This window comes from Chlorocebus sabaeus, chromosome 25 (assembly GCF_047675955.1).
Source record: "Chlorocebus sabaeus isolate Y175 chromosome 25, mChlSab1.0.hap1, whole genome shotgun sequence".
Classification (NCBI taxonomy): domain Eukaryota; kingdom Metazoa; phylum Chordata; class Mammalia; order Primates; family Cercopithecidae; genus Chlorocebus; species Chlorocebus sabaeus.
In genome coordinates, this window is record NC_132928.1 from 72,556,196 (window position 1) to 72,574,649 (window position 18,454).

Here is an 18,454-nt window from a genome sequence, read left to right on the forward strand (position 1 = left end):
AAGTTCGGGTAGAAAATCCCAAGTGAGACAATAAAAGTCAGCATTTTCATGTTACTTAAGAGTTTGCAGAGCATTTTCATGCTCATAATTCTATAATATAAGCATTAGTGTTCCCTCCATAGCTAGGGTGTGAAAAGTGATAAATACATTTAGTTAATTTAGCATAAAACTGACCTTTGCCCTTGCTGCTAGGGAGAGACAGAACCAAAACTAAAGCAGCCTTAAAATTCTCCAAACCAACCTCTCTCTGGCTCCTAGAACATGGTGTCCTTTCTTGCTTCTCTTCCCCACAGCCAAAAAGGGACCAGAGCTCCCCACAGTGGGGCTCGTAGGAGCCTGAACAGAGCACAGGCATGCAGACTTGCAACTGAAGACTTAGAGTAGAGTCTGCAGAGCATGAGCAGGACAAAGGACCAGAAATCTATTACCTCTGGAAGTGGTGGGGATGGGTTTCACCAAGTAGGGATCTGGACAGGGGTCTCAGAAGCTTGAGGGTGTTAAAGAAGCATTTAAAGAAGATTGGCCAGGCGCTGTGGTTCACACCTGTAATCCCAGCACTTTGGGAGGCTGAGGCAGGTGGACTGCTTGAGTTCAGGAGTTCGAGACCAGCCTGGGCAACATGGCAAAACTCCGTCTCTACTAAAAATACAAAACTTAGCCGGGTGTGGTGGCATGTGCCTATGGTCCCAGCTACTCAGGAGGCTAAGGTTGGAGAATCGCTTAAACCCAGGAGGTGGAGGTTGCAGTGAGCCATGATCATGCCACTGCACTCCAGCCTGGGCAACAGAGCGAGTCTCCATCTGGTTAAAAAAAAAAAAGAATACTATCAGAGGAACTCTATCCACAGAAGACCTGAGTGGGAAGACTGTGTGAGAGGAAGAGCAGGTGAGGTTAAGTCACCTTCCCAGAACTCTGATGCTTCCTGCTTTGGGATAAATAATAAGACCCCACATATATTAAATCACAGACTCAAGGAGACTTTGCACATTGCTTCATTTAACCCTCACAATGAATTTAAGAAACAGGTACTATTATTATTCCCATCCTACAGATGAGGAGACAGGTTTAGAGACATCAAAGAACTTATCCATTGTCAGGTGGGATAATCCTTACCTCTGTTTGGAGGACAGTATTAGGACATGATGATTGGAGTCACATGATATGATTAATATCTGCTGCATAATCAGGACTCACAACACCCTGATTGCTCCTATCTGATTCTTCCTGACAATCTCTTAAAGAACAAAATGTATTTCCAAAGACACACAGCAAAGCTACGGTGGAGCTGGGATTTGAAGGCAGTCCTGCCTTTAACCATGACACTGTCCTATGTCCACTTAGAATCTTTCAAAAAAAAAAAGAACTGCTGCTAACATGCTCCTAAGAGCACCCAAGGAGCTGTTAAGTGAGTCTTGCCCTCTCCCTATCGCCCTCTGTCTCCTCCCATGCCAGAAGGTGGAAGACCACAGTGACTGATCAGATGGCAGCAGCACCCGCCTGTGACCCAGCAATCAGAACCAAGTCCCACCACTGCTGCAGGCTCAGCCTGAGCAAAGCGGTCACCATCCTATGCCACAAGGAGAACTGCTTCCTGCCTACTTCCTCCTGCTTTATCTTAAATCCCCCGAAACTCTGCACCTGTAAAAGCATCTCAAGACACATCACCCTTCTGATTGGGACTCTGATGTGGTTAGTTACCATACGCCCTCTGACTGCTTCTTTCTGGTTTTTTTGATCCAGGTCTGTCTGTGTGGACCTTGTGTCCTGGCTGAACAGCATTTGCGGGGTCCCTGTGCTTGCTCAGCATCCCAAAGCCCCTCATTTGAGCTCTGCTCTTCCTCTATCCTGTCTGGTCAACCCCACCTCATGGCTGCTACCCTCAGCATTCTCTCCCAAGGTAGACTGATTGGGTTTCCGTTGTATCTTATAAATACATGGTTATGGCTCTTTTCTTATTTTCTGTTACTTTTCACCATATTTCCTTTGTTGAGATTAGAAACTAAATTTATTCCTTTAACAAATATTTACAGCACACATGATCATGACAGGTGGGTGTACTAGTCTGTTCTCTCATTGCTACAAAGAACCACCTGAGACAGGATAATTTATAAAGAAAAGAGGTTTAATTGGCTCACAGTTCTGCAGGCTGTACAGGCAGCATGGCTGGGGAGGCCTCAGGAAACTTAGAATCACAGCAGAAGGCAAAGAGGAAGCAGGCATGTCTTAAGTGGTAGGAGCATGAGGAAGAGAGATACAAGGGGGAGGTGCTACGCACTTTCAAACAACCAGATCTCGTGAGAACTTTATCACGAGAACAGCAAGGAGGATGGTGCTAAACCATCAGAAACCATCCCCATGATCCAATCACCTCCCACCAGGCCCCACCTCCAACACTGGGAATTACAATGCAACATGGGATTTAGGTGGGGACACAGACCCATACCTTATCAGTAGGGGTCACTTTGCCTTTCCTCACAGAGTTTACACTCTGTGGCAGGAGTCCCCAACCTTTTTGGCACCAGGGACTGGTTTCGTGGAAGACAGTGTTTCCATGGACCTGATAGGGAAGGGGTTAATGGTTTGGGGATGAAACTGTTCCAACTCAGATCATCAGGCATTAGATTCTCATAAGGAGTGTGCAACCCAGATCCTTTGCAAGTGCAGTTCACAATAGGGTTCATGCTTCTATGAGAATCTAATGCCATGGCTGATCTGACAGGAGGTGGAGCTCAGGAGGTAATGCTCGCTCACTCGCTGCTGACCTCCTGCTGTATGGCCTGGTTCCTAACAGGTCATGGACCCATATGGAGCTGCGCCCTGGGGATTGGGGATCCCTGCTCTACCACATGCAGGGCCTAGGATCTGGGGAGATAAAAACTTATAAATTAGTAAATAATACATAACATCTGATGAAGCAAAGTACTAGGAAGAAAAATAAAAGAGGAACAGAGACTATAGAATATAGAGTAGCTTAGCATGGATAATTTTATATAGTGTATAAAATATATTATGGTAGCTGAATAATGGCCCCCCAAGATTCTCTGTTCTAATCTTCTGAACCTGTGAATATATGAAGTCACATGGTAAAAGGGACTTTGCAGATGTGATTAAATTCACCATTTTGAGATGAGATTATCCTAGAACTGCTTAGCTGGGCCCCATATAATTACAAGGATCCTCATAAGGAGGTAGGAAGAGCAGTGATGATGGAAGCAGGAAGCTGAGTGATGCAAGGAAGGGACCACAAGCCCAGGAATGCAGGTGGCCTCTAGAAGTTGAAAAGGCAAGGAAGTGGCATCTCCCCTGAAGCCTCCCGAGGAAACCAGCCCTGCCGACATCTTAATTTTAGATCATGGCATCCAGAACTGTAAGATAATCATTTGGTGTACTTTTAATCCACTAAGTTTGTGGGATGTTGTTATAGGAGCAAGAGGATGCTAATAGAGGGTGGTCAGGCAGGATCAGGGGACTGATCAGGGAAGATCACTGAACAGGGGACATTGGCATAGAGACCTGAAGGAAATGAAGGAATGCATACATCTATGCATACATCTGAGGGAAGAGCATTCCAAGCAGAGAATAGCAAATGCAAAGGCCATGAGGTGGGAGCATGCTTAGCAAGGTCAAGGAATACCAGGAAGCTGGCGTGGCTGGCATGAACAAGGACAGGAGCCATGTCTGGGAGGTAGCATGGCCTTGATGGACATTGTAAAGACTGGATTTGACTCTGAAGGAGACGGAAAGGCACCAAAAGGATTTGAGCAAAGGAGAAACAAGATCAGATGAGTATTTTTAAGGTTTCTTCTGGCTGTTGAACTGAGAATAAGTTGCAGAGGACAAGGAGAAACTGGAAGGACAGTCTGGAAGACTCTGCAACGCCCTAGACAAGAGATGATGGCGGTGTCTAGTAAGGAGTGAGATGTGGTCAGATTCTGAATACATTCTGAAGGTAGAGCCAAGAGGATTTGCTGATAGATTGGGTGGAGAGTGGCTGAGAATAAAATCCAAGTCAAAGACCACTCTAAGGTCTATGGCTCAAACAACTAGAAGATGGAACTGCCATTTTATAAAACGGGAAAGACTGGAAGGAGACTGTGGTGCGGTGGTGTGGGGAGGGTGGGAGGGAGATCAGAAGTTCAACTTCGGACATATAAATGAGAGATGTCAATTAGATATTCAAGCGAACAACTGAGTAGGTAGCTGGATATACAAGGCTGGCATTCAAGGACGAAGGTCTAGGCTAGAGAAATAAAACTGAAAGTCAGCATATAATGTTATTTCAAAACCATAAGTCTGGATGAGATTGCAGGGAGTAAGTGTAGACAGAGAGAGGAAAAAAAGAAACCATCTGAGGACTAAGCTTAGGGGCACTCCAAGTGAGATAATGAGGAAGCAGTGAAAGAACAGCCAGTGAGGTGGCAGAATGAAGAAAGTGGTTTCTGGAAGCAAACTGAACATACTGTTTCTTAATACCTTTCTATTTAAGGTCAGAGAGAGGTGGAGCTGGAAGTTAAGAGTAAGCAGTCTGACCCCAGAGGTCATGTTATTTACCATGAGATGTATGTGTAGAGTGAAAGAGTAAGTGAACCAATGAACGAATAAGTGAATGAATGAATAGCTATGACCAGATGTTGGTTCCTTCATGTAATTTTTCCTTTCCAGTCTCTCAACTCTTGCACATGCCATCTCTTTTCCTTTTCAATTTATTTGTTTATTTAACAATAAATATTGTTATTTATTTTAAAGTGTTTGTAGACATGGTGTCTCACTATGTTGCCCAGGCTGGTCGCAAGTGATCCTCCCACCTTGGCCTTCCAAAGTGCTAGGATTACAGGTGTGAACCACCATGTCCAGAGTCTTTTCCTTCTTAACTGCTTACAATTCATCTTGTTCATGAAGAGTTTCAACTTAATTCCATCCATGTCCTCAACCCCTCAGCAAACATGGCCTAGATGAAAGATCTCTGGCTTGGTCTGGTCATTGCTTGAGACTCAGCTCAGCCAGTATTTGTTACTGAGACCTTGAATCAGTTCCTTCCAGTGCTACATATTTGTGGCGACAAACCCAACTCTTCATGACCTCTGAAGACTTACTCATGAATCCAGTGGCTCCTGTGTAAAGAAATATGATTTACAAGAAAATTAAATGATTTTTTTTTACAAACACAACATTTTTATCAAGGTCAAAATCCAATGAAGATGCTCTTATTTCCCATTATACATCATTTTTATTGATTCCTTATTTAAACAAATCTTAACAAAAATGAAATATGTTCAAACATATTTTCAACCCACTAACCCCCAGCTGCTACCAGTCACACAAATACCATCCTCACTTTTAAAGTCATAAATGGAGTGAGGTAGACCATTTTGGTGGTTCATAGGCAGGCTGAGCCTTGAGTAAATGAATCTGAGCATAGAGTGTTTCATATTCTTTCTTTGTGATATTTTAATTTTAGTTCCAATAAAACTATACATCCTCCAAGGTGATGATAACTTCGGGAATCTTCTGGTACTGCGATTGAAACCCAGTGAGTACTCTAGGTACAAGACTCTGGCCTGAGACAATGCATTTTCTGTGATGACAGCAGGGGGAGCCCCTTCTCTCCAGTGTTTCAAAGCGATTTGCTATTATTCTGTTTAATATAATAACTGAAAGTCTCTCTTTTGAGTGGTAGGCACTCACTGTGCCAATCACCTAATGATGCCCTGTATGACAGCACCTTCTCATGTCTCATTGATAAATGAAAAACCAGAAACCTGTCATAGAGGTTACCTCATTTGATATTTTAGCCCCCTTTGAGTCAAGTACAACATATATATACATATATACACACACATATATACACACACGTATGTATACGTGTGTATATATACATGTCTGTGTATATACATACGTGTGTGTGTATATGTGTGTGTGTGTGTATATTTTTTTTAGATGGAGTCTCGCTTTGTCGCGCAGGGTGGAGTGCAGTGTGGCAATCTCAGCTCATTGCAACCTTCGCTTCCCAGGTTCAGGTGATTCTCTTGCCTCAGCCTCCCAAGTAGCTGGGATTACAGGCATGCACCACGGCGCCCAGCTAATTTTTGTATTTTTAGTAGAGACAGGGTTTCAGCATGTTGGCCGGGCTGGTCTCAAACTCCCGACCTCAGGTGATCCACTCGCCTCGGTCTCCCAAAGTCCTGCAATTACAGGCGTGAGCCACTGTGCCTGGGCTATATTTTTTTTAATAATTGCAAAACAGACACAAAACTTAACTGAATTACCCGAGGTGACTGCACAAGGCCCAAGAACATCTGGAGATTTCCTGACCTTTATTCTAGTGGCTTTATCTGGGGGCAGAACTGGACAATTCTGAGGTGTTTTCAGAGAACCCTGAATTTGCATCTCTCAGCATAGTTTCCTCTCAAAGGTCTTTGTGAAGGAGCAGAGCCACTGAAATTGCATTGCTGCCGTGTCAAGACAGTCACAGGAAAAGAGCAAGAATAATTTCCTAGGAATTGCACTTCAACCCAAAAAAGCTTCCAGATTCCTCAGTAACATATATAAAGAGTAGACTGTATTGCACGATTTCCATCTCAAGCTTCTAAACGGGTTTTGTGCCTATTATCTAGAAAGAAAAATATGTTGGTGAAGGAAGTCTTTGGGGTAGGGTTGTGTCTAGGAATTCACAAGCCCGAAGCAAGGCTTTATTTTTTTTTAGCCTTCTATCCATTCACCCGTTCATTCACTTTTAAACAAAACTATTATACAATACTTAATCCACAATCTAGTTGCTACTTCTGGTAACCAGCGCCCTCCTCCCCCAACTCCAAAGGCGGTGATGGAGAAACAGTTTAATGTCAGTTTTTAAAGTGACAGGGGTCATGTAGTTCATTTTTTGAGAAAATACTGCAGAGTATTAAAGGGAATAATTAATAAAAATCAGCAGTTAACTAATTCGGCAGAACCTCAGGTGCACAACAATGCTATGATCAAAGAAAAATTTTTTTCTTAAAATTTAAATAAAAGTTTCTTGATGGAAAGTAAACTGATTCCAGGCAGTCAGTTGTTACAGTACTCTGGGCAGTTCCCATAGGGGCATGTCCTGAGGTTTGCTTAATAAATACATTTTTATTAGCATGCACCATCCATTAGTGCTAACACAGATGCTTCTTAAACATGCGTGTTTACTTCACCAGCACGGAACATTTGGCCTATTATAGCTGCAGCCAAAAAAAAAAAAAAAAAAAAAAAGGCAGCATCATGATTTCCAAAAAGGGAGTGACATTTGATTTGGGGCAGCTCTTGTCATGAGCCATCTCCAACTTGGAAAAACCACCCAGTACAGCCCGGCCAGTCGGGGACCCTTGCAGGCGGCAGCCAGGGCTGCTGCTGACGCGCGTTTGATCTTTTCTGGGCCACCGAGGGCTCGCCACACCCCTGCTCCGGCGCGCACGTTCCTCGCTCGGCCTCGCCCAGCAGGAGCCAGACCTTTTACTTTATTTGGTTCACCACGCGGTCTCCGCTCCAGAGAGCGCGCCGGCGGCGGCGCACGCGGGCCCTCGCGCGCACTCGCACATTCTTCCCCGGGAACGCGGGTGGGGGGCGCGGGGAGGTGGCCGGGCCCGGGCCGCGGTAGCTCTAATTATAGCCCGGCAGCTGGCGCGCGGGCTCGGCCTGGCGCTCGGGGCCAGAACGGGGCGGCGGGGCGGGGCGAGGCGCACGGGGCCGTTTCCCGTTTCCGGGCCCGCGTCCCGCCCCGCCCCGTCCCGTCCCGTCGGGTCCAGTCCCGCCCCGCCCGGGGTCGCGGGGTTCCACGTGCGCAAAGCCGGGCGCGCGGAGACTGCGCTGCTCCAGCCCGAGAAAAGTTCTAGAATAGAGGCGCGGCGCAAGTCAGGGGGCCGCCTTGGAAACCGCAGCAAGGGCTCCTCCTGGGCTCCAGGCTGTTGGAGAGTGAGGGAGCTTCCTCCCCTTTTCTTCCCGTGGAGTAAACAGGGCTTGGCATGGCTGGATTCTTTCTTCCATTTAAAAAGTGCCATTCTGAACAGCGATACAAAGTGAAAAAATAAATTTTTAAAAAAAGAAAGGAAAAGCTACAATTTGACCACTCTGACCAGCCTCCTTGTTCCAACTGGCCTCTTGATTTGTATAAAGATGGTGGGGTCTGGCGGCCCCTTTGATGCATGAGTTGCACGCTGGGCATAATGAACTTATTGTGCGAAAGCACTTTGGACTTCGGACTGTGTTCCTATGTCAGAATTTTACTGTGGTTTGTAAGATAAACTGGAAGGAAACAAACTCGTAGTTAACTCTTGTCAATACGTGTCTTGAACCAAGCAAAGTGACATTTCCTACCTGTGGCTTTGACTTTAAGCTGCACAAAAGGTAGGAGCTAGCCTCTCAGCTGTTCAGAGCCTAGAATGAGATGCCTGCTTAGTAGGTGTTAAATAATAACAGCAACAACCCATATGGTGCTTATTAGGAGAATAGTATTACAAAACTTCTCTAATGACTGTGACCCTCCTGTGAAATTCTGATTTCAATTGTATATGGGGTACAATAAATCTTTATCTTTTATCACCAGAAAAGCTAATTGAACTGCTGTTTGCAGGCAGAAATAACAAAATGGGGGTAATGGGCTCTCAGCCTGGGCTAAGGCTCTCAACAGCTTTTTTCTGTTTTGCAGCTCACACATATAGTCGGCTCAGGCAGACGGCCCAAGCCAAGCCTGTGCCAAAGAAATGCTGATTTAGTCTGACCCAGACAATCTCTACTCCCACATGTCACTTCTCTGCAGAACTCTTACTAGTATGGCAGATACTTTAAAAATCATACAATAAGGCAAAAGCTCAGTAATTTGAGGTTCACTTTTAATAAACTCTTTCCATGTATTAAAATAAATTGAGGTCCTTAGCTCCGGCGTAATGTTTCTGGGTTTTTAATTCCACCCCCCTACCCCGCCCGCCCCAGACATAAATAGCCACATACGCAATTCAAAGTACTCTATTTGAACTAGTATAGGAAAGATGTTTTCTATAATATTGCAGGTAAATTTGCAATGACTTAAATATTTATCTGCTGAAGTTGCTGAGTGCCTCCACAACAAAACCGAACTCATTTTTGGTGCATGATGGGCATCTGAATGTTACCTGATGGTGATGATATACTTAGAAATACTAATTGCTAAGTAAAAGTGGTAAGTGATGTGATCTACAGATTATGTAATGTCGTTCATTTCCCCCAAAATGTAAACTATATTTAGAAATATTCAAATGTGACATTATTACCCTATACAGGATGTCTTATCTCAGCATCAAGGGCGTCTGCAGAGCTGCTGGAGGAGGCTCTTTGGATTACGCAATCTAACTTCTGAAAGCCCATTCAAAGGATGAGAGCAACCGGTGCGTTGAAGCTCTCAATTTAAACTAGGAATCCTGTAGCCTAGTCTCTAGACTTATCTGACCTAGGCAGAAATCATCTCCCAGAAGCTTTTCATGGCTGATTTTGTGATATTTTACTTGCATTGAAGATTTATTATTCCATGTTTTGAGTTAGTGTGAGTCATACAGTGCTATTCTATTTTCCAAATAAATGTTTGTCTTACAGAAGAAACTTTATACCATTTTAACAGGGTTGTTTTACAAGGAAATTTTACTCAGTTGGTTTTTGGATTAAAAATAAAAGAACAGCTTTTAAGATACTATGTCTAAATGATTCTCAATAATGATCTGTGGTATAGTTACTTTTTGCCTTAAAATACCTTTTCTGTGGGTTGTATGGATTGTTTTAGGTTGTGCCAGGCAGATGTGCACAATTTTCTGATAAAAACCAGTGCAAACACAGACTTTGTATTCTATACTCTTTTAAAGAGGCAAGTTACACTTCAAATCAACAAATCAGAGAGCTGTTTCCAATCAAGCATTTTAGGTTAAGTTGTATTGACACGAGGAGGGAGCAGATGACACAGTAATGAGTTAAAACAATGTTCACTGTTAAATTAGGTATAAATTAATGTAATAACTAGGGGTAGTGTGGGTATCCCTGACAAATTATGGATTTATCTGAGGATTAATGGAGGAATCCACAGATAATCCATAAATCTACTCATTTTCTAGCTAACCTCTTAACGAGTAATTTATAAATTGTCTATTTGTGTGCCTTTTAAGTTACAGTGAGGGGTTCACACATATTAAGGAAAATGCAGGTTGTCAACAGAAACAGCCAACAAGACATCTAGATAGTTTGTAATCTGGAAAGTCACAGCTGTCATTTTTATTTGATTGTAGTACTATTGCTGTCAGAGGCCTAACCAGTGGCACTGAAAGAGTTAAAACAGTCCCCACCCCCACCCCCGATTTCTAGAACCCCAGATGATAAATTGGGTAAATATGTATTCCATTCATTGGCGCATCTGACCTTGGTCTGTGACAGAGGAAAGGCGTGTCTTCTCATACTGTTCCCTATGAACAAAAGGCAAGCAAATGAGGGTGACTCAGGACTTCTCATGGCCTACACACAACTGAACATTTTTCTGAATGATTCCACGTATACACTTAGGAATCAGGAAGGGAAACATTTTACTCTTCACTAACCAAATAAAACCATCTATAAATCATATGCAAAACAACTTTGAGTAAAGAGGGACTTAAAAGTCTAGGAATTAAAAAAGGATTTCCATAGTTTCCTTTTAACTCTCCCTCAACTCCCCTTTGGGGAATAAACAAAGACATCTGCCACATCAAGAGTCCGGTTTGTTTTTTTAACTGAAAACGAAATGCAGTCATTAAAGTGTATCTTTGGGAAGAGGTTTTGAAATGTTGAAAATTACTTCTACAAGTTGCACTATTTTCAATTTCATTAAAAATAAAATTTAGCACATTTGTTTAAAAAAAACTGAAGTTCATCCTATTTCTTTTAACCTAGTTATTACATGAAAAATTGTTTATTATTATCTATAACTTGCTAAGAATATGGTTTCTTGAAAATGACCTTAATGGCCTACTAATAACAAAAAACTATTAAAATATATATAGTGATGGGCCCCCCTCCTAGTCACTGGACCACCCCTAGTGTAAATATATTCAAGTACACATTCAGTGTTGCTGTTTAATTTAAAACATATAGTAGTAACTCTTATGTATATCCTAGCCTCAAACTCTTTATAAGTTTCACAACTTCCTTTCATAGAGAAGTCTGCCAAGCCGTTAATCAATAAAAGGAGTAAAAGCGGCAACATCTAGGAAATTTCTTACTATATGAGAGTAGCCAGTAAAATGTCTCAGTGCTTTCTACCTTTTATCTCTATTTATAAATTTAGGTTTCAGGATATCAATAAAGCTCATACATGGCTTTGGCTTTTTTCATTCCTAAGCTTTCCAAAGTATAAGGCTTTGCTTTTTTTTTTTTAAATCCCTTTTGTCTTTAGTGCATTTCCTATGGCCCAAGGTAGCTGTTTTATTCCAAAGCTTTCCAAAGAGCAGCTCCAGGTCTTGACAGTCTTTTCAGTGTCGTCACTATCTTCTCCTTCCAATCTACTATTGCAGAATGGCTGGTTCTGCTACTAGTTGAAAAATAAACAAATGCTTTCTAGCTGTACTTTGTTCAGCTCTTTCATCTGTGTCCCCTATCCAGTTGCCCTTTCCCCAGTCCCTGGCACTTCTTTTTTATGCCATCCTTTTTGTTCCATGTCTTTTATCTCCTGAAGTTCAGGCAAACCCCAACCCCAAACCCACACACCCTTTGGTCACATTGCCATTAGTGATTAAAACAATAGCCATTCTAAGCTTGCTTTAGAAAATTAAAAAAGGCCTCAGAAAATGTTCAGTGCTCCCAATTTTATTTTTATTTAATGCTAAAAGTTAAAGAAAAAAAGGTACTGTAAATCTGACAAATGACAGAATTCAGGTGATATTTCCATAGCGTGATTTTAAAATATAATAATGTTGATATCTGAGATTACACTCACTTCCGTTGACATGAGTTTCATCATATATAGAAAAAGTATCACCTTCAACTTAAAAAAAGTAAAGGTTAAAAGGTGGCACACTTTTAAAATACTTGGTGGCCAAGGGAAGGTATATAGTAAAAGTTGTAAACCATGTGTATGTTTCTCATAACTTTAAATGTGAGGCCACATGAAAGACAGTACATCTGTTAAATTCTATAAATTGTTAAAGCAAAAAAGGGAAAGCTTCAACACCCCATCCCCTTATATTTTGAGTATTAAAAGCATAGCTGAAATATTAGGATTTGAAATCTGATACTGCCCATGTACAGTAAGTAGCTTTCTGACATTTTTATCCAGCTGTGGAGAATCTCTGCACTGTCATCAGGTACAACAAAAGATCAAACCCACGTCCCAATGTTAACTTTTTAACTTAAAAGAATGCCAGAAAACCCAGATCAACACTTTCCAGCTATGAGCCTTCCACAAAGGCCACCCAAGGGCCAGTCAGACTCGTGCAGCTCTTATTTCTTAATAGTAGTAACCACAATACACAGCTCTTTAAAGCTGTTCATATTCTTCCCCCATTAAACACCAGTACAGAGATACCACAGGTTGCCCTTTCCACAGCTGGACACACTTATCCAAAACAGCAGGATGGTTCTCTATCATCTTTTTGGAACGCGTCTCTGTATTTAAAGATTGCAAAACGTACAGATAGCTACCACAAATTAGGTCAAATGACTGATGAAGTTGTAACATCTATGAGGTCAAATTCCAGTTATCATAAAGTGCCTAGATACACATTTATACAACAGATCATAATAGCTGATTTCTTTACAAATGTCTTTATGGGCATGTAAAATTGACTCTGCATTTCTGCATGTGTGCATTCACATAAGAGAGACCAGTCTGAACTGAGTCATATATACTCCAATTTGAAAAAAAAAAGTGTAACAACTGGTTAATCATGCAAGTCTGTTTGTAATATAACAATGACTGGTAACATGAATTCTCGCACAGTAGTAATAATAGGTGCACTCATTAAAAACACTACAAAAAATACTGTATTTGGTGCAGTATCTGATTTTCAAGTGTTAGTAACTTGACCATTAAAAAATATTTTGAACAATTTAAAAAGGAAAGACAAACATATAGCTAAAAAAGAATCCAAAGTTGGTAAAAATCTGTATTTTCAAATGAAAATAGAAGCTAGGCTGTGAATCATACACATAAATTCTAGACCTTGAAGCCATAATTCAGCCTAATTATAAGGCCAAGTTACAAACACCTGAACATAAGGATTTAGAAGTGTTCCTGTCAATGTTAAATCATAACAGCACAAAAGAAAAACCAGTATCACTGTGAGACAACTATTTCTAATAATTGATGATTTATTGGTTTTAAAAAAATCATTTTACTGATGCAAAATAGTGATCAAAAGAAATTAGTTTACAAAAAGACTTCTAAAAATATTTTGAGAGGTGGGGCCTATTATATAAAACCCTTAATTTCTTTAATTTCCACTAGTTTATCATTTTTTTCCAGAACAGTATTATTCACTTGGTATTTCAAACACATGTAAGAAGGAAATTACAGGTTTCCTCCACCCACATTTGGGCTGTCACTGATATGCCCAAGGGCAGTCCTGGCAGCACCACGCGGCTGTTACTGTCATTGTACCATACTGTATTCAGCACTCACTAGAAACAGGGTATAGGTGATAGTATCAACAGCAATAGCACTACAGGTAAATGATAAACAAAACAGAAACAAAACCAATCCCACAATCTCCAAGTTCACCTGGACTGTAACTTCTCTTGCAACTCTTTCAAAATAAAGGACAACAGCAACAACAAACAGACCTCTAGGGTGTTTAAAAAGATGAAGTGGCGCTGCAGAGCTGGGCGCTGCTCAAAGATGGCAGTGCCATCTTGTACACACCACTATCCATTATAACCGCCTTCCATCACTGGAATTGTGTCTTATGTAACCAACTAGCATGCAGCATTGTAATCTTACAACTGATCACGTGGACAGTGAACAGCGGTCAACTTTGTCTTTAAAAAAAAAAAAAAAAAAAACCCCCAAAAGACCACACAATCCTGAAAATTTCCCAGCAGCACTCTCAGTCATCAGTTATCTCAGGAACTGAACTTTTGAACAAAACAGAGATTCAAAATCTACTTTCCTACTCCTCTGAGGACAATGCTTCAGGGTAAACTGGTATTTCCCAGTGGCATGCCCACTTGACAACATGCCCGTTCACTCATTTCCTTTCCTTCTCCACCACTTGGCCTCCGGCCTGAGAAAGGAGCCAGCAATAAGGAATGACAGACAGTAAGGCAATCTTACAATGTCAGAAAATGTATTTGGCTTTTTTTTTCTTTTTAAAATAAGTGCATACAAATACAGCTAGAAGCATTTCTGATTTGCCAAGTGCTCTAAAAAAGCAGCGCAAGTCACAGCCTACATAGAACGGTAACTGTCACCAGGATAATAAAGCACAAAGATATGCTAATAACGTTAACAAAAGAAAAAAATGCCTTTATAAGTACATACCTTTTGTCGTCAAAAAAAATATAGAAACACAATGTATTCAAAAAAAAATCAAAATTATACAGCCATGTTTATGAAGTCTACATTTCCCTTGTCTTGGATATATATATATATGGAGATATATATACAATTCAAGCAGTTTTAATTAAGGGTAATCATTGGGTTTTTCTGAAACCGGAAAGTCACGAGTCTCTCTCTTTTTTCACTTTCACATCTCCAGCAAGGATGGTTGCAATTTCCCCTTGCATAAAGGCCCAGGGGACATTGGAGCCCACAAGAGGGCATTTTTCCCCACTGGGACAATAGACCTCTCCACTAGCTCCCTGCTGTTTGATGCTTTGTCTGGAGCAAGGGAAGCAGAACTTGTGCGAAGGGACGGACGGGCACTGCACAAAATGGGTGTCCTCCAGCCGCTCGTGGCAGAGGGTGCAGCACAGCGGGGCACTGGCTGCCAGAGAGGAGTCCGGGAGGCTGGCAGGGTGCACTGGCTCCAGTCCTCCTGTGTTGCCTGCTCCCTGGCCCCCCACCTCTCTGGGGCCCAGCCTTCTTTGGTTCATAGAGGACGGAGAGGGCGGACTGTTGCTATTCCTCCTGGTAGTGGAGTGAACCTGGTTGGCATCTTTTGAGGCATGACTGCCCCCTGCATTGTCTGCTACTAAAATCAGGGCTGCCATGGGGGACTGGCCATTCTGGGCCGCTTCAGGCGGTGTGGTCCGGTTGGAATGAGGTGAGGCAGTGGGTGGTGGCGGAGACACAAAAGAGGATGTAGGAGTCATGGGGATCTTGAGCCCTTCTGTGGATGTGGACAGCCACGGCTGGGCCTCTCCATTGATCTTAGGGGGCCCGACTTCACCTTCTGGTTCTGGAGAGGGCTTCCTTTTCCTTGCTGTTCTTGCAACTGGAAACACAAAGAAATAAAAGGAAAAAGGAAACATAAATGGCGGTGCACTGACAGGGATCCTTCTCTTCCTAACCCGAAACAAAACTCGTTACAGAATTCCTCCTCTCTAAAAGCACAGACGAAAAATACTCATACGAGTTTCAGGTGCACATACATGCAACTTGAAACATTTAGGCATGTGGGGTTCTGAGGCAGTAGACTGAAAATAAAACGGAGCCACTGAAAATGGCAGGCTTGTAACTGCCTGTTTTTACACATACACAAAAGTACCCTAGTTTGCACTGGGCATGTGACTGCTAATGTCCCCCAATAGGTGAAAAGGTGACTGGTGCCCTCATGCTCCCATCCAAGAATGTGCTGGGAAAGGAAAACCCCGTGTCAGAGCGTATCAGCCCAGTCTGACTCATCTCTGTTATGCTGCTTCAGCACATGAACACGTTGCCACTAAGCACTGGTTCCGCCTCAGGCAGATCAGGAAGTGGGGTGTTTGTTGTTTCTGAGCTGGGGTAAAATGGTGAATCGAAAGAACCACCCCTCCTCTGCTCTCCGTCCCCTTTTCTCCCCTAGACCCCCTCACTTCACAGCCGCCCCTACCTGCTTTAGACCCGTTGGCCCCGTTGGCCTCGAAACCCAACAACCTGCCTGCAGTCAGGGCCGGCTCCTTCTTAAACTTGCTCTCGAAGGGCCCCGAGTGGCCGTGCTGGTGCAGCGCCAGCAGCGTGTCGCGCACGGTCTTGGGCCTGTTGACCCAGTCCTGCTCTCCAGACCCGCGGCTCTTGCCCGCACCTTCCGCGCTCAGCTCGGCGGCCCCGGCCGCGGTGGACAGGCTGTCCGCCGGGCCCCGGTGCGCAGGCGGCGGCGGTTGCTTCTCCTTGGCTGCCGCCTCGCGTTGCTCGTGCTCCACGGCCGCGCTGCTCGACACGGATGCCGGCCGCTTGTGGGCGCCCAGGTCGGTGGGCTGCGCGGAGCCCAAGCTGGCGGCCGCGGTTCCGGACACCGCGGCTAAGGAGGCGGCAGCGCGGCCGCCGAGGCCAAGCGCGGTGGGCAGCGGCGTGGCCGAGCCGTTCATGAGCGGCACCAGGGTGGGCGGCACGGCGTGGCCGCGCCGCGGGTTCGGGCTCTGGCGATTCAACTCGGGAGGCTCCTCTAGCTTGGAGAAGCCGTTGGGCACCAAGATGCCGTTCACGGGCGGCGGCTGCGGCGTCGGCGGCTGGGCCAGGCTCGCGGCCGGACGACTGCCGCCGAAATCAGAGCCGAGACGCGGGGGCCGCTCGGCCGCGGCCGCCAGAGGGTAGCGCTCCAGGGCCTGCGGCGCGCGCGGGGCCGCCTCGGGGCCGCCGTGGCCGAGCTGCTGCTGCTGCTGCAAGAGGATGTCCTTGGCCGAGAGCGGCGGCGGCTTGGCGGCGGCCGGGGCCGCGGCGCCGGGCGGGGAGCGACCCTCCGGGAAGCAGCCGTGCGCCCGCTTGAGCTGCCGCGCTGTCTCGATGACGAACTCGACGCGGTCGGCGCCCTCGTAGTTGACGCAGCCGCGGCACACAGGTTCGGTGAAGTCCCAGATCATGGCCCAGGGCATGCGGGGCAGATCACACAGGTAGCACGACTGCCGCCGGGACGCGGCCGCCACCGCCACCGCCGCGGCCATGTCCGAGGAGCCCGCGGCGCCGGAGGAGGAGGCGGAGGAGGAGGGGGCGCCGCCGCCGCCCCCCACCGGCACCACGCGCGCCCTCCTCCCCCCCCAACCCCGCGTCTCCCCCACCAGCGGCGGCGGCGGCCGCAAAGGCGGCGGCGGCGGCAAAGCCCGCGAAGGCTCGGCGCCCGCGCAGCGCCCCCGGTGCACGAGGGGCGGCGGGCGCGAGGCGAGGGGCTGCAGCCGCGGCAGCAGTTCCCCCCGGCCGGCGCGGGCGCGGGCGGGCGGCGCGGTGCGGCGGGGCGGCGGGCGCGGCGGCAGGGGCTCGGCTGGAGCCGCGGCGGGCCTCCAGACCGGGGCGAAGACGGGCCGCGCGGGCGCGGGGGAGCGCAGCAGGTCGCGGCGGCGGCCGGCACAGAGTGCGGGGCGGGGGGCGGGGAGGCCGGGGGGGCAGGGGGCGGGGGGCGGCCGCCGGGGCAGGCTCAGCCCGAGCGGCGGGGCATGCCGCGCCGGGGCGGCGGCGGCCGGGCGGCGTGGAGCTCGGGTGCGGCGCAGGCCCCGGGTCGCTCCGCCGCTCTCTCACAGCTCCTGGCGTCGCCGCTCTCCAGCGCCAGCGTCAGCGGCCAGCCCGCCTCAGCTCCGCCGCCGCCACCGTCGCTGCTGCTGCTGCCGCCGCGGCCGCTCCACTTCTACAGACTTGATTCTTCGACAGTCTCGCACGGCGCCTGCGCGGGCCCCCTCCCCTCGGGCGCGTGCCCGCCCTCCCGCGCGCGCGCTCCCCCTCCCCCCGCGCGCCGAAGGAGCGCGGTCGGGAGAGCCGGCTCTGTGGCGCCCGCCCGCTCGCTGGGCAGCGGGGCAGCGCGGCAGCGCAGCGCTGGTGTCCCCTCGGAACACGGCGCAAAGTGGTCGTGTGCTTTTCCTCCACTTTCCCTCACTTCACGCCCCACCCGGCTGTCTCGACCACCCTCAGGATGTTTTCCCCTGGTGTGCCTCTGGACCAAATCGTGCTAAAAGCCATTTCTTTTTCTTTTATGCAAGGCCACTTTGTCACTTGGTTTCCGTCAGTCTCCTGAGAATGGGGATTTTAGGTCTAGCGTGGTTCACAGTTCTGGTTTTTTAGGAGTTATACTTGAAAGCTCAATGTCGGACACAAGAGCATGAAATCCGTCACTGGTGCTTTGCATTTGCATTTGTCTTGGGAAGGACATACGCGCCGCCTGCCCCTTTTACTAACTAGGGAGAATCTGGATGTTCCCAAGCCCAGCACCACGTGCACACGCCGCCAGCTGGCTCGCGCGTTTTCCACGGAGCCCTCTGGAGGGGAGGGAGCGCGGTTCGGATTAGCCGCTCGCGAACACCAAGTGCTGCTCTTAGCAGCGTCCAGCGCGCCCTGTTCAGCTAGGGCCTCGCCGCGCCAGTTGCCCCGGCCGTCTTATGTAGG

At 46.5% G+C, this 18,454-nt stretch overlaps 1 protein-coding gene and 1 non-coding gene across 3 annotated transcripts; one reads left to right on the top strand and one right to left on the bottom strand.

Annotated features, from left to right (window-relative positions):
• The first annotated feature begins 1,090 nt into the window (after positions 1-1,090).
• LOC119619840 (U8 small nucleolar RNA) lies at positions 1,091-1,219 on the top strand. The gene has a single exon (XR_005236286.1). It is a non-coding gene; the product is annotated as a U8 small nucleolar RNA (small nucleolar RNA).
• Positions 1,220-11,801: 10,582 nt separating this feature from the next.
• On the bottom strand, positions 11,802-17,729 carry IRF2BP2 (interferon regulatory factor 2 binding protein 2). Of its 2 annotated transcripts, none has more exons than XM_007989833.3 (2): positions 15,981-17,729; positions 11,802-15,383 (listed from the first exon to the last, which is right to left on the bottom strand). In XM_007989833.3, the coding sequence occupies exons 1-2, from the start codon at positions 17,026-17,028 to the stop codon at positions 14,668-14,670; spliced, it is 1,764 nt and encodes a 587-aa protein (XP_007988024.1). In that variant the 5' UTR covers positions 17,029-17,729; the 3' UTR covers positions 11,802-14,667. The 2 variants fall into 2 exon arrangements, with proteins under 2 accessions (XP_007988024.1, XP_007988025.1); XM_007989834.3 differs by having other exon boundaries at positions 16,029-17,268.
• Between the last annotated feature and the right edge of the window lie 725 nt (positions 17,730-18,454).

Bases quoted from the DNA above. Each gene is read 5' to 3' on its own strand.
- IRF2BP2 (XM_007989833.3), bottom strand. From the start codon at position 17,028: ATGGCCGCGGCGGTGGCGGTGGCGGCCGCGTCCCGGCGGCAGTCGTGC. The intron at 15,384-15,980 runs GTAGGGGCGGCT...TTGTGTTTCCAG, and splicing joins GGCCAACGGGTCTAAAGCAG to TTGCAAGAACAGCAAGGAAA.